Genomic DNA, 15,875 nt, shown 5'->3' with positions numbered 1-15,875 from the left:
AAAAAACGAATACTTTAAAAGTGGGCTAAAAATATTTTATTTTTAAAATATTGTTGTGAGAAACATGTATCTTGAAAAAATTTCCCCCCCGAAAAAAATCACAAATGCATTCTTACAAAGGAAAAAATCTGGCCCATCATACCTAGACAGAACAATTTTTTCTTTTCTCTCAATATCTAGTAACATTCTAATACATAATGGATAATGTTCATGACTGTGCTCCCGGCTCCTGAGGGACGGCTGCTACTCCGGGGAGACTGTGTACATAATTATGGAAAGAAAAGCAGTAATTGCTCTCCATTTCAGTTTCAGCACACCAGGCAAACAGAAATTATCCTTAAAATACTTTTTTCTTTTTCCTTTGCATTTGTTTCTCAATAAAATGATAAACAGAAATTTTCAGAACAAAACGACACTGGAGTTTTTCATGGATTCATTTAGTAACAAACAATTTTTACTTTGAATTGTTAATCAAATAAAAGCATTTAAATCAATCAATGAAAAACTCATTGATTAAAACACCATTCCAAAAGGAACCAAGACTGTGACTGCGTCATAACAAAACATATTGTGATACAGGTTTGCACCTAGACAAGGGGACAACAAAACAATCCTGAGTGGGAAGCACAGAGGAAAAGAAGAGGGGCAGTCACCACCAAGCGGCCTTTTGGCACCTCTGCAGCACAGCAAAACAACCAATAATGTGAGGACAAGTTGGGCAGTATTGTATACCAACAGCTGTTAATTAAGAAACTGGGGGGGAGAAAAAAAAGAAGAGGAAGAAAGTCAGAATCATAAAATAAATGATGTTTACGAAAGAACATTAGTAGATTTCAAACTAGTCTAAAACCTACAGCTGCTCTCACGTTCCACCTGGGGATGAAGTGCGGTCTTACCCTGCCAAACAGAGTTTTAAAAGCCACAGCGATTTCCTGGCGCTGAGCATTACTTCGGGATGTCAGCAGCGTCAGGATGCTCTCCTCATCCGTGCCTGCAATTTACGTTCAAACGATTACATCTCAGCATCCACATGCCCATTCTCCCAATAACCTTTGTAGCCAGCTCCCCAGTCACTTTAATTCCATACTTCACAAAATATATTTTATATATTTCATTAAGTAATTTATTGAACTATAAAATTTACAATATGTAAAATGTCATATTATTTCCAATACATACTACCCCCTATTCCTGACACATTGTGAAGTCGGCACAAAAATACTCCTGACTTTTTAAAAACTGAGTGCACCTAGCTTTTCTTGCAACAGATACTTACTCAAATAACAGCTATTCATAAGGCGCAACGTGCTGGGTGTTGCAAGGGATTGAGAGAGGAGAAAGATACAGACCATGGTTTCAGGTTACACACAATTTAGAGGAAAAAATATAAGGACACACAAATAATGTGAGCTAGGGGAGAACGTGAGGAGTGCTCAGGAGAGGCCCAGGGGTTAAACGGGGTTCACAGGAGGTTGTCTTAGCTGTCAAGAGGTGGAAGGGAGTTTTGGGAAAAGCTCCACAGAGAAGGTGACACCAAAACAGTCTTGAAGGATTTTGATAGGCACTGATGTAAGGAAGAAGGACAGGCTTTAGAATGCAGGAAAAGCTCAGCATTAGGAAAATACAGGGCTTTCATGAAGATCAGATGGTCCAGCATGGCTGGATCAGAGACCAAGGCAAGCCATAATGTGAGCCCAGGCCCACAAGGTGGGCAGGGAAACCAGAGAAGGCCTTGCAAGGCCAGAGGGCCTGCACCTACTTCTGCTCCAAGAGGAAATCTCACAGGACATTTGGAATTGAGAGTGACTCGACAGAGCCAAGTCTGAGGAAGGTGGATCCCTACCCACAGACACTAGCGCAGAAGGAGGCTGAGGACAGGGGCATCGGCTATCTGTGGAAATCCTCGAGATGAGACTTTTTCAATGGCTAGAAAGAGAAGACAGTGGAATGAAAGAGACTTGCAGAACTGAACATCTGACTGGGCACAGGGAGCAAAGAGCTGCAGAGCTGAGCACTTGGCAACGTCCGCCCATCTACTCAGTCAGCCACCATACAGGAAAAGCTGAGCAGCACAGAGGCCGAATGTAACTTCCTGTTCAGTCTGTGTGCCTGAGCACTGGACGGCCAGTCATATTATTCTGTTATCTTAATCAACATCTATCTTTTCTCTTTCTGTGCATTTCAGATCAAAATGTTCTAAAATTACTCTTACTGTAAATCAATGATTTGTTTGTTCCGAAAAACAAATGTCACATTTTTTTAGAACAAAAAAGGCTTGTATTCACCCAGGCCTTTCATGGCCTTCCGAAGAACTTCCGCATCAGCCCGCTCATCAAATCCAGGGAAGTCAGTCACGGTGCCTTTGAGAACCTGAGACAGGAAACACAGTGACATTACTCACAGCATGACTAATACGATGAAGCAAATAACATAAACAGCAAGCCACTCGCTCTGTATCATGTTCCGTCTTTAAATAAATTTACCATTTGATAAGATCTATAACCCCATTTGAAGTGTGAAGCATGGATGAGAAGGACCAATTCAGCTCCTGAGCCACCCTGGCCCACCTGTAGTATCACTAGTGGGAAGGTTGGCTCCCGAGGCCCTGTTCCCTTGGGCATCGCCCCCAGGGGTCCAGCTCCACCAACACCTCTTGATTCATGGAGCGCATTTCCTTGCAGGCTTCTTTCCCATTAGGAATCACTTTGATCTAGGAGCATGCTGAGCCTGCATGAGAACTTGATGGCCCACCCTAGGCATTGAACCCTGAGCAACACTCTTCTTACACAACTGCCATCTAGTCCTGTCTCTTTATATTTACTTAGGGATTTTAAGATAACCTGGCAAAGCATGAAAAGATATTTGGTAGTTCACATGCCAGAAGAATACAAATCTTTGAATTTAGAACTTTATAAGGGTATATTGCAAGATATTTTTATAAAGTTTCCTGTTACCCATTATTTTATCATATACAGTGCTTTTTTTTTAATTTTTTTAAATTTTTTTTTTGAGGAAGATTTGCCCTGAGCTAACGGCCGCCAATCCTCCTCTTTTTGCCAAGGACGGCGGGCCCTGAGCTAACATCCGTGCCCATCTTCCTCTACTTTATATATGGGACGCCTACCACAGCATGGCTTGTCAAGCAGTGCCGCGTCCACACCCAGGATCCAAACCAGCGAACCCCAGGCCACCAAAGTGGAACATGTGTGCTTAACCGATGTGCCACCGGGCCAGCCCCTCATATACAGTGCTTTTAATCATCAAAATACATTAATGCTTCTCAAAAAAACTGTAATATCATTATCTCTTCAGAATCAGAAGGCTTTACCAGTACTGAGTCATGAATTTTTATATTATAATAAAGAGAGGCTCCAAGCATTTACTTTTACCAATAAATGTTTTTGACGTCCTTCAAAACTCCTGCTAAGGTTCCATCTAAAACCAAGGAACAACAGCTCTAAGGGGGAGGGGTTGACAATACCTGTCTGCTTTACAATCATGTGTGTTTTATTATGAATGCGTGGAAGCACAACCACCTACAAGGAAAAGAACTTCCCTTTCATCTCAGCCTCCAATTACTGCATTTGCCAATAATATCATAATACCAACCCAATAAAAAAAGGTGACAACAGGGGCTGGCCCCGTGGCCGAGTGGTTAAGTTCGTGCGCTCCGCTGCAGGCGGCCCAGTGTTTCGTTGGTTCGAATCCTGGGCACGGACATGGCACTGCTCATCGAGCCACGCTGAGGCAGCGTCCCACATGCCACAACTAGAAGGATCCACAACGAAGAATATACAACTATGCACCGGGGGACTTTGGGGAAAAAAAGGAAAAAATTAAAAAATCTTTAAAAAAAAAAAAAAAAAGGTGACAACAGAGAGAGAGAGCCATGCGGAAGAATTTCCATGGTCACAGAGCCAAAGGCCAGCTCTCTTCAGTGGCACTAAATTATGCCTCCTGAGAAAGCAGCACTCATGGATCCAGGAGACAGTGACAAAGACTGTCTCCTTGACCAAACTTTAGACAGGTTCTTCTGAGCCAACTTTTCAACTAGGTCTCGTCCTCAGCCTGCCTAGCTCAGTTGTAGCAAGAATCCTAAGTCAGTTTAGGGAGGAATCCCCTAACCCTTGATAACTGACTGAGTTCCTCATCTCCCATCTCTAATGTATGAGTCCACGGGCTACCTTCAGCAAGAAACATATTAGGCCAGCTTAGCAAGAATCTCCCTACCCTTGATGTCTCCTCTTAGTAACTTTCCACCCACTGACCTCCTCCCCCTGTTTGTTGGCTGTAAATCCCCAGCTGTGTTTGCTATATTCAGACTTGAACCCAACCTCTCTTCCCTATTGTAATGGTCATGACCCCTATTGCAACAGTCTTGAAGAAAATCTTCCCTACCATTTGAACAAGCATCAGAATAATTTTTTCTTTAACAGTTGTCTCTCCTCTTATTCAGGAAAGACGGAAGAATCTTCTTTCCTCCGAACACAGAGTCAGCCATGAGAGAACCTACAGGAAAACCTCAGTGTTGTGATTACGAGGCCAAAAGAACATAATCCAAGAGGAGGGGTGCTTCTCAGTTTGGTCTCCCAGATTGACTTGTAGCAGCTTTCATTCCCTCTGTCCCTGAGCTAAACAAAGGAGTGTGGCCAACTCAGAAAACGAGAGGGAAGGTAGGGTTTCGCTCCCACTGATTTCATGGGAAAGGTCATGAAACTAAGCCAGAGCTCTTCATTCTACCAAGTAGAACATCCACCCACAGCCAGGCTAGTCTCCATTTCCACCCTATTTACAAAAAATACAGATGCATAAAGACCAACAAATTCCTTTCTATTAGTCCTATAGCTTGAGCCATATGAAACTGATGGTTGAATACTGGCAATTTCATATGGTTCAACATAATTAAAAGGATCAATAGGTTGGGAAATAAATAAGACCTGAGAAGACAAACCTTCAAAATCAGCACGGCTTGGGAAAGCTATTTCTCTCAGGTCTAACTGCAGTTTCTATGTTTAGTGGGACTTCAAATGGCTTATAAAGATACTATCAATATCACTGTAAAAATGAATAAATACCCCAGGTTCTTGCAATGTGAGAACTTGGTACTGACAGATTACTTAGTTTACCTGGCTGTTTATTCATTCACTCAACAACCATTTTTTGAATGCCTTCCGCGTGCCAAGTATTGTACTAATCACTAGGAAAACATCATGACCGAAAAGTCAAGAGGGATGGCAGGCATGTAAAGAATCAGTGGCGTAGGGCATACATACACAGAGGTCTGCTCAGGGTGGCGTGAGCACATACAGGAGGGACTCGGTGAGAAGGGTGTAAAGAAAAGAAATCAGAAATACCTCCCAAAAATGTCTTAAATGATGCCTGTGATTTTGCCAGGCAGGTTCATGAAAGTAAAGAAGTGCAGGAAGTTATTTCAGCATGCACACACACATGGAATAAAACAATCTAGCGCTTTGGACAAAGGGTTAAGTATTTCAACAGACTGGAACAAGCAGTAGGTTGGAGAGAAAAACAAATAAGGGGAAGGTCAAGGAGATGGGTGAGGCGGGGCTCGAAAGCCACGCGAGGAAGAAGAGACTTCACACCGCAGGCAACGGCAAGCCCTCAGAGGACACTCACACAGGGAAGAACAAAGTCAACTCTGCACAGTGGCATTACCGGGGCAGCAGTGGAGGCAATGGCATGCACTGCACAAGAGTGAAGACAGGAAGACTGTTGAAAAACTAAGAAGAAGAAGATGAAGACCTCATCTAAGTCAGGCGCAGTGGAAATGGAAAGGAGAAGACACACGGAACGCGGTCAGGGCAGAAGGGAACCATGCAGGACGATTCCTTTTATGGATGAGGGACAGGCTGGCTGGTCTTGCATTTCTTCACTGCAGCCATACTGGGAGAGAAGCAGGCTTGTCAGTAACCGGGGCACAGAGGTGGTAACTGGTGCCGTGTGAGGAGGCTATCAAGCAAGCCACTATTAATGGGGTGGAAAGAAGAGCCAGAGGAGCAGGGCAGGTCACCTACAATCAGAATGGTAGCTAACATCTGCTGAGGGCGGCAATGAGCCAGGCATCGTGCTCAGAGCTCCATAGGGATCATCACAGAGAAACCCCATTTTACAGATGAAGAAACACACTGGCTTGGAGAGGTCTGGCCAATTTCCCAAGCGACCAGAAAGCAAGCAGCAAAGCTGGGACTTGAACACAGGCCATTGGGACAGAGGGCTCTTAACTACAATGCTCATAGCCTCCCAAAAGTAAAAAGAAAATCCAAAGAGGATGATGGCGTGGAAGCCAAAGTTCTGAGAAAGACGTTCCAAGAGGAAAGGAAGAAAAGGTGGTGTGCAGTACCACAGGGAAGTCAAGTAAGAGGGAAGACCAAAAACGGTCCACTGGATTTGGCAACTCGGAGGTCTTCAGTGGCAGAAAAAGCCTAATTGTAGGGCACTAAAGGATGAATGGAGCGCATGGCCGTGTACTCGCATTTTACAAATGACAGTTTTTTTAAAACATGATTTTAAAAACACACTTTATCCAGTTTACAGGCTGTGAAGATGTTGCCAGTAGATGGAGAAGTTAAAAACAAAGGAGAGGTTAAGAACAGAAAAGACAAGAGATTTGCCTTCAAAAGAAGAGCCATCTGACCCCTGAGACTGAACGAAATGATGTGAAAGATGGAAGGAAGAGAAGGATCCTAAGAATCTCAGCTACTAACTAAGAAGAAATAACCACTGGTTGTATTTTTGAGAGCTTTCCAGAAACTGGGACGCACTTTTGCTACACTGCATGTGATCAGAGTCATGGTCAGAGCTAGCAAAGCCACATAACGGTCTTAGGGGACCAGACGTGACTCACAGACATGAATCATCAGGGCAGAACCCTTGTTTGGACATCCTGTCCAAACTTCATCCTTCACCACACAAAGCCGTGTACTCTGGGCAATTGTGACTGGAGATGACTCATACAGGAGGGCTTCCCCTGCTTCCTGTGGCTGCCAGTGGCCTCAAGTTAAACTCTCACACCTCATCCAGGTTAATTCCACCTACAAGGAGGTACTGTTCCCTTCCCCCAGCCTCAGTCCATCCTTGTTCCCTTATCCCCTGCCACCAATGCCTTACCAGGGGAATTATCATCTATTCTCAGACAATAGGGGGCCCAACATATAATTCACTCTTCTAACTCTCACCTTCAAAGTTATCCATTCTTCTGGCTCTATAATTTTGTAGGCTTTTTCTGTTTGTTTGTTTGCTCTAAATGAAAACGTTCTTTTCCTTCAAGGACTAGGTATGCCAAAATAAAATGAAACCAAAAATAAGTGAAGGGTTGCTTGTCTACACACAGAATTAAAAACATAGGAAAATAATACAGAGATAACTTCAAATTTAAAGATGAGAAAGCATTTGACCGTCTGCAACACTTTAAACTGAAGCTTTCCTAAAGACACAGAGGAGAACTAATTTTTTTAATTTGTCTGCCAGTTCAATGAAATCAATATTAATCAAACATCTACCCAATGTCCCACACAATACTAATCAGGAGCTAGAGATCATGAAGCAAACTACTATAGCTGAGCAACTGCTAAGCAGCTGTACGGTGATTTTTAAGTATGGTTTTTCTAAGGCTCAAGTTTTGCAAAAAGCCCTCTGGGGCCACCAGGAAAGGTGGACAGGGGGGAGGCCAACTCTGTCCATTTGACAGAGTTCTGCCCACCCCCTCCAGTCAGAGCAGTTCAGGTCTTACCTGATGGACACAGTACAGGCCATTAACATTTCCTATGATAATGGGCCCTGCTGATGAGCAAAGAAGAAAAAACCTGAAAATCACGTACTAAGAAAGAAGTGAGAGAAAAGAGAGAAAATCATGTCAGTGTGATATGATTGTGATTTGCGCTGCAAAGTAAAATAACAATCAGAAAGGGGTCGGCCCCATGGCTGAGTGGTTGAGTTCGCGTGTTCCGCTTCAGCAGCCTAGGGTTCACCGGTTCAGATTCTGGGCGCAGACCTACACACCACTCATCCAGCCATGCTGTGGCAGCATCCCACACAGAAGAACTAGAATGACCTACAACTAGGATATACAACTATGTACTAGGTCTTTAGGGAGGAAAAAAAAAAAAAAAAGGAAGATTAGCAACAGACGTTAGCTCAGGGCCAATCCAAAAGAAAAAGAAAAATCAGAAAAAAGCTAGAAGCTCCGACAGGACTGATAAATACATAGAATCAGATCTCAAGCCCTAGTCCTCACCCTTGCTCCAATCCCATCAAAAAAGTGGAAGTTAGAGTTCAAAGCCTTAAAATTGAATTGCCTAGAACTATTGCTTAGTTTTGCATAACTTCCTGTCCCTTTCATGTTCCTTCTTATTTTTGCTTCTTTCCATTGTGTCTGATTATCCTACCTTTCAGCTCTTTCTTAAAATCAAGTGTAAGGGAAAAAAGCATTACTATAAAATAGCTTAAGTCACTGCAGAGTGGCAGAAAAGAAGTTTTTGATAACTTAACAAAATAAAGATTTTGACAATATGATTTAGCTTTTTCTTGTTTCTTTAATTCTCCTATGGTGACCTCCCTGTCACTATAAGAATGTCTCCCCTTGGCCAATACCAATAAAACGCAAAGTTAAACTGCCCATGAATAACAGCGATACCTTGAGTCAGTTACAGTGCGCAATCGCCTGACCCTCCACTGACTACACATAGGGGCCGAGGGCTATTCTACCTAACCGTTCAACCAGGCATTCTGGGAACTGCACTTGAAACCTATCTCGCTGATCAATTCATTCACACCAATGCTTCAGAAAACAACCAAGTTTATAGATTTCTCATATTAGAGAAGCGTGCGCATGAATTCACAACCTTATTTCGTTTTGTATCCAGACAAGGTGCAGAAATCTGATGAACACGGCTGGTCCTACACAAAGGTAGGAAAAAAGTTAACTTCAACTAAATCTTATTTAGTTGTAGGAAGAGATGGATAATACATAAACAAATGGATGACCTCTAGAGATGAAAGAGGATTTAAAGATCATATATACCCTGCTGTTTACTAGATAGCACCACCTAAACATTTTGGAAGGAACTCAAATTCAACAAATCCACCACTAACTCTGTCTTTACCCCTGCCTCAAACCTGCATTCCCTTCTCAAAGAAAAACACCATCAACCATGAGGTCAAGCAAGCCAGTCATCTTGACCCTGACATGACCCTTCACCTCCAACTACCCACTCATCAATCGAATTTGCCCATTCTCTTCTACAGTCCCTTCCTGTCTAAAGTCCCAGCCACTGTCTAGTTTAAGACCCTGAGATTTCACTGATATTACAGCAACAGATTCTGATGTGGTCTTTCAATATACAGCTTTCCTCTTCTCCTCTCCCTCAACCCCTGCACCGCCACCCCACCTTCCTACCCACAAATGCAATATCACATTGGCACCAGAGTGATCTCTGTTAAATACAAATATGACCATGGCACACCCCAACTTACAACTTCTTAACAGCACTCCATTACCTACGAAATGGTTCATATTCTTTAGCTCTGGCTCCTTGTGTGCCTTTCTAGAATTGCTTTCCAAGACAGGGCTCCATCTCCCCACTTGACTGCAGCTTCACTCCAGCAACACCAGACTGCCTGCAGCTCCTGGTCCTGCCAGACTCCTCTACAGCTCTGAGCATTTAACTCTGCTGCTGTCGCCTCTACACAGAACGCCTTCCCTCCTTTGTCCCATATGATCAATGTCAGCTAAGCAACCTCAATTTCCTCTTCTGTGAAACAGAAATAGTAATACTTAGTTCCAAAACTATATTGCGAGCACTAAACAATTGCATACAAAGGACTTGGCAATGCATCTGTGATATCGATAAATCTTAGGCACAACTCAAAAGCATCAGACATTCATGAATGGAAAGTAAAGAGAAGTTAGGAACTGGTGTCCAAAGAAATGACACCAACTGGAATACGCATTCCTTCCAATTAATGAATTGCTTATAGGTTTACACATTATATAAATTACTAAACTGAAAGGCTGGTTCCAAAAAACACTTAAAGCAAAGGACTTAGGAGCACTAATTAAAAAAAAAAAATCAACTGATGTGTCTGTGAAGTTTTAGAATAGTATACAGATTATACAAATAAAATTTATTTCAGAAATGGATCTATGATGTAAAAATATTGTTATTTTTCTACTACTTTGAAGAAAACCACAGACTGTCACCTCTAACTAGCTTGCCACCTGTGCAGGTCTTCCAAGGGGCACTAGATGCCAGACAAGGAAATTAATGTTGCTGAACGCCAATGAACTGCACAGTGGCTTGCAAAGCAGCCAAGCAGTTTTGGATCTGGGTCTTTCTCAGCATCCAAAATGAAGACAAGAGTCAAAGGAATCAGAAACTGCGAGAGACTAACCCGAAGCAGCACAGGCCATGGGTAACAGCTAACCCTGATCTAAGATCCCAAGAAAGAATCATCTCTACGGAGAGATTTGACCTTAAAGGGAACGGCATGAAAAGATGCAATCAATACCCAGCCAACTCCTCAGGAATGGACCTCATCTCAGATTTACTCATTTACATTGATTCTGCTTGTTCCGCACAGGGCCTTTGTAAGTTACAAAGCACAATGATTCCCAGCCAACCAAAAAAACTTCTAACCTAACCTTGTACAGTTTAAATACATATCAGGGAAATAACTCTAATGTTCACGAAGTTTCTATGAAAAGTTATGAAGACTGATTTTGCCTTCATGACATTCCTATTGCCCTGAATATATTAATTCCTTATAAACTACATTATAAATAAAGTTCAGACTGCCCCAAATCTAATTTTTTAAAGTTTCATTATCTTAAAGAAAATTAAAGATACAAAAGCCTTAAATTGAAATAAAATAAATGGATCATTCATCCATGAAATACAGCCAACTCTTGATTTTTCCAAACCAAAGAATACAGAAGTACAGAATGTACTTTTAAGTAGTTAAATAAAATAAATTAAAATATCTATGAGCCAATTTGGCTCTAGCTAAACAGTGAGATAAAAAAACCTACATGAGCCAGTTAAGCAATAAGAAAGAAATAGGCTGGGACCCAATTTAAGAAATCTAACCCAAAATATTGTAAGTCAGATTAAGGATCTGCATATACAATAACTGACTCCTGGACTCTTGCAGCTGTTATAGGTAGAGTGGTCCCAACATTAACTAAAAAGAAAACAACGCTGGTATGGAAGATAGAATTCATAAACATGAAGAATTACTGCTGTGGGAGGCTACAATTTCACTTTTTAATATCTAAGTCATTAATATTTAACAGTACATTTTAAATTGCCAAAACGTGCACCTCTATGACTCAGGCATCTGATTCCATTACGGTGCAGATGGCTATGGAGTGGAGGTCTCTGGTCCCCAAACAACAGGCCAGCAACAGGCACTACCATAGAAACCGTTTGAAAACAAACACTGACGCTGCTTCAGCTTTCCTACAATTACACTGGAGTCCAGGGGAAATTTTAGACAATAAAAGGGCAATTCCATAATGTGGGCATTGTGTACACCATCAAAAGGTAAGCATAAAGACAATAAAACTATCTTAACATTAAATATTTTAACAAAGTATTTTACTTCTATGGTTTCCAAAGATAACTAATCACAAACCTAGTGCAAAGTTCAGCACTGTGCCTTTCCTAACACTCCTGCTAACTTTTATGATGACTGCAGTTTTGATTAAAAAAAAACAATCCTGGTGTAATACTGTGATAGAGATTATGTACATAATTTTAAAATACAAGTCACCATTTTCCCAGGTTTTGTACATCTAAGGGCCGTTGAACTACATATTTTCATTCTTTGAAATCGTCACAAGTGAAAAGACATGTTCATTTATGCTCCCTTGGATTGAGAGTTTCCATAATTAAAAGGAATTGACTGAAAAACTTCAGACATCGGGTAAACTTACAAAAAGATTTGAGAAACAGTCGAACGAGCAAGGATAAAGGGAATTATTCTTTGATGCTTGCTAAATCATCATTTATATCACCACACTAGTATATCAAGATAGGAAAAATAATTCTCAGGGAAGGAAAGTTAATTCCACATAAAAGTATCTTTTATACGGAGAAGAACCTAAACCAAAATTCCCACTGAAATGAGAATGGTTTATTGTAATATTTCTTAAGTGCAAAAGAGGAAGAATGAAAGCACTGTATAAATTTAATAAAGTTACCAACTCATCTTAATCTTCCCATTTTCTCTTGGAAAAGGCCATGAAACCTTATTCAATTTTGATAAGTCAATCTGATTAAAAAAAAAGTGAACTCTAAATGAGAGAGGGCATTGTTTAAACAGTTAAAATACTTGTTTAAAAAAAATTATCTGTACTCTGACAAACCAGGTAGATGGATGAGATTTGGAAAAATTAGTTTTGGGGTGGAGTTGTTAAGCACTGATATTTCATTCACAAAAGACTATCACACGGTCAATTTTTTTTTTTTTAAAGACTGGCTCTGAGCTAACATCTGTTGCCAATCTTCCTCTTTTTTTTCTTCTTCTCCCCAAAGCCCCCCGGTACATAGTTGTATATTCTAGTTGTGAGTGCCTCTGGTCGTGCTATGTGGGACGCCGCCTCAGCAGGACCTGATGAGCGGTGCCGTGTCCGCGCCCAGGACCCGAACTGGCGAAACCCTGGGCCGCCAAGCAGAGCGCGTGAACTTAACCACTCGGCCTCGGGCCGGCCTACACGGTCAATTTTTAAAGACTGCTATATAAATTAGACGATTTTCTCTTTCCCATGTGGTGAATAAATGTTAAGAACAGCAAAGAGAGCCAATAATTAGGTAATCAACTTCTTAAACAATCCCAAGGCAAATTCAATTCAGAACTCGTTCCACGAGTTCATTACTTAAGAGAAGCAGCTCTTCTGTTTAATCTTTCGCATGAAAAGAAAAAAAAAATCAGTGCCGACGAAGAATAGTTCCTTTTAGTAAAATCAGGGCTGAGCAACCTGAAAAAGTTCCACTCGAGCTCCACCGCAAACAGCCAGTGCCCATCCAATGTATTAAAATACAGGAAACTTGGAGTAAAAACTAAAGGAAGCCAAAAAAAAAACAGCGTTCGCCTCACGTGACCAAGACGAGCTGTTCCTGCTCTGGTTCTAATTTTAGCGGCCTCTGGATTTGGGGAAGGGCCCCTCTTACACATTCACTCAAGAGAGGGAGCGCGCCACCCCCGGCCACGTCACCGGCTGCAGCGGCCGAAGGGCGGCTCCACCGGGTCCGCGCGGGTCCCGGGGAAGAAGCAGGGACAGAGGAAAGGGGTTGGGGCGAGCAAAGGGGAAACTGGAAAAGTGTAAGATCTCCCGAAGGCAGATTCAGTTGACTCCTCAACTTTTTTGGCTTTTAGACAAGTTCTAGGACTCCCTTGGTGCAGCTAACAAAGTTGGGAAATCCGAGCGCGCCGCGGGGCCGCCCGGCCTTACCTGTGCCATCGCGAATGCTCGGGTCGGGAGAAGGTGATGCACGACTGCAAGGGAACAGAGACAGCGCGGGGTTAGCGAGCCAGCCCCGCGCGCCCCACAGACCGGGGACAGCTCCCCGCCCGCGTCCGCGCGCCCGGCGACCCCGCTCCCCTCTCCGGAGGGAGCCCCCTCCCCAGGCTAGCGGGGCACTCACCCAGACAGGAGGATCCAAGCGCCCGGAACCTCCCGGAGAGCGGCGGAGCGCGGGACGGCGGCGCGCTGGGCAGGGCAGGGATGCGGGCACGGGACGCTCCGGGCAGCGGCACTCAGTCTGCTCCGAGCAGCGGAAACCCCGCCGGCCCCGCCCCGGCTCCCCGCCCGGGCTCAGTGCGCCTGCGCGGGGCGTGGCTCGTCCTCGTCCTTCCCGCAGCCTGGGTGGGGCCAGGCCGCTGCTGCGTTGGATCTGGAGGGGGCGCTGCTGCCGGAACCCCAGGGGACCGCGTGGTCCACGCGCAGCTGGGGGGGCGTGGGGTGCTGTCCCGGAGTCCCGGTTTGGGGTAACAGGGACCTCCCTTTTCTCTGTGGCCGCAGGAACGGTGGCCTCGCCCGGTGCGCGGACTCAGCGGGGCGTGGGCGTCTTTTTGGAAGACGAGACAAAGTCGCTGGGGCCGAGAACAGCGCGTCTTTGCCATGGTCTAGGAAAAGCTTGAGGCTTGGAGGACCATTTCCCAAGTTTGTTTTTAAGTGTGTGTGTGTGTGTTTTAAGTGTGAATGGTTGCTTCCTAGATGGCCCTTTCTTAACTGCATAGTCCTTTGGTAGCTTGCGTGGGGTATTTCAAACCCTCTGCCTGGGATCGATTTCTAGTTTCAAAACCGGTCTAGAACTTTACTATAACAGGTTTGAGCCATGTCCTATATTAGTTCGATATAAAATATATGAGCACCTGAGGCGGGGGCGGGGAGGGGGTTGCAGGGTATGGTACTAGGCTGGTGCAGAAGAAACCACGACAGCGCCCTTCTCAGACTTACTGGTGTGGGGGAGGGGAGGCACTAGGGCGGAGTGCCCGGGACAGGACAGAAGCTTGCAGTAGTAAGTTCCAAGAGTAAGACACAGTAAGATGAACTAGCAGAGGAGCAAAGTGCTGGGAGATGCAGGATAAGAGAGAAGAATCTAGTGTGCTTTGGAGAATAAAGAAGAGGTTTTGTCGTAAATTAAATGGAGAACTAATGTGGCTCTTTGTACAGAACTTTTCATTTGCTTTCCCATGTGAGCCACAAGCTTAATCAGGCCCTGACAAAGTCACAGCAGAGCGGTTGTTTACTGGGAAGGGGGCAAAACTGCAAAGTATGTGGAGCTCACACACCCGCCCCTCTCAGCTTGCCTTCCTTCTTCCTTGGGAGCCCCTTTTCAACCAGCCCAACACCTCATAGGGCCTCAGGTTCCCCACTGCAGCACCTCTTCCAGAGCATTCCTGACAGGCCTGTGTATCTGAAGGCAGCCCTTTCCTCTGCGTCTCTCTTCACTCATACTTTTCATGTTCTCTCTGCCCTACACCAAGAGTAGCTCCTTTTATCTGGCCTAGAGGATTCTTCTTCCAACACACATTCACTTGAACTCGTTTCTTCATTGCCTCTCTCACTTTCTACTCTCAGAGTACTGGAATTACACCAGACTTCAGAGATCCTATATTTAACAATCTTAATTTTATGATGCCCATCATGGGTTAATGACTTGCTCTGTGTCCTGCAGCTAGATAGTGATAGAACCAACGAATTATTAGACCCAGTGTCTTGGGTCTAATACCCTAGTTGGTATTGCTTTCACTTCCAGTTACAGTAGTCCCCCCCATCTGCGGGGGATACATCCCAAGACCCCCAGTGGATCCCTGAAACCATGGATAGTTCCAAACCCTATATATACTGCGATTTTCCTATACATACATACTTGAAGTGTGACAGCAAAACTAGCACAAATTTCTTTTTCCTTCTTCACAATTTCATAGATAGAAGATTCGTTCTTACCATACATTTCAGCAACCTCAGCATACAATTTTTTTCCTTTCCTATTAAGTCAAGAACTTTCACCTTTTCACTTGAAGCACTTTACGGCATCTCTTTGGCATATCCAAATTGCCAGCATCACTAGTCTTGCTTTTGGGGGCCATTATTAAGTAAATTAAGGGTTACTTGAACACAGGCAGTGTGATAAGTGACAGTCAATCTGATAACCTAGGGGGCTACTAAGTGACTAACAGGCAGGTAGCAGATACAGCTCTCATGGATCCGCTGGACAAAGGAATGATTCATGTCCCAGGTGGGATGGAGAGACATTTCATCACACTACTCAGAATGGTGCACAATTTAAAACTTATGAATTGTTTATTTCTGGAATTTTCCATTTAATATTTTTGGACCACAGTTGACC

General features: G+C 43.6%; 1 protein-coding gene across 4 annotated transcripts in view; it reads right to left on the bottom strand.

The window, feature by feature from the left end:
- The window catches only part of ANXA5 (annexin A5), a 29,173-nt gene extending 15,085 nt beyond the window's left edge, over positions 1 to 14,088 (bottom strand). Inside the window, exons 1-7 of one of the 4 annotated variants that reach the window (XM_070259688.1) lie at positions 13,665 to 13,839; positions 13,472 to 13,515; positions 7,751 to 7,837; positions 7,197 to 7,290; positions 3,610 to 3,813; positions 2,286 to 2,370; positions 897 to 991 (exon numbers count right to left, since the gene is read on the bottom strand). In XM_070259688.1, coding sequence (XP_070115789.1) covers positions 897 to 991; positions 2,286 to 2,298 — 108 coding nt within the window. In that variant the 5' untranslated portion in view covers positions 2,299 to 2,370; positions 3,610 to 3,813; positions 7,197 to 7,290; ... (1 more) ...; positions 13,472 to 13,515; positions 13,665 to 13,839. Of the gene's footprint in view, positions 1 to 896; positions 992 to 2,285; positions 2,371 to 3,609; positions 3,814 to 7,196; positions 7,291 to 7,750; positions 7,838 to 13,471; positions 13,516 to 13,664 lie in introns of all 4 variants that reach the window. The other 3 variants (XM_023636620.2, XM_070259689.1, XM_023636621.2) reach the window with 3 other exon arrangements.
- Between the last annotated feature and the right edge of the window lie 1,787 nt (positions 14,089 to 15,875).

The sequence above is a fragment of the Equus caballus genome, chromosome 2, assembly GCF_041296265.1.
Source record: "Equus caballus isolate H_3958 breed thoroughbred chromosome 2, TB-T2T, whole genome shotgun sequence".
NCBI lineage: Eukaryota > Metazoa > Chordata > Mammalia > Perissodactyla > Equidae > Equus > Equus caballus.
Note: the sequence above shows the minus strand (reverse complement) of the source record. Positions and strands in the feature narration are given on the sequence as shown.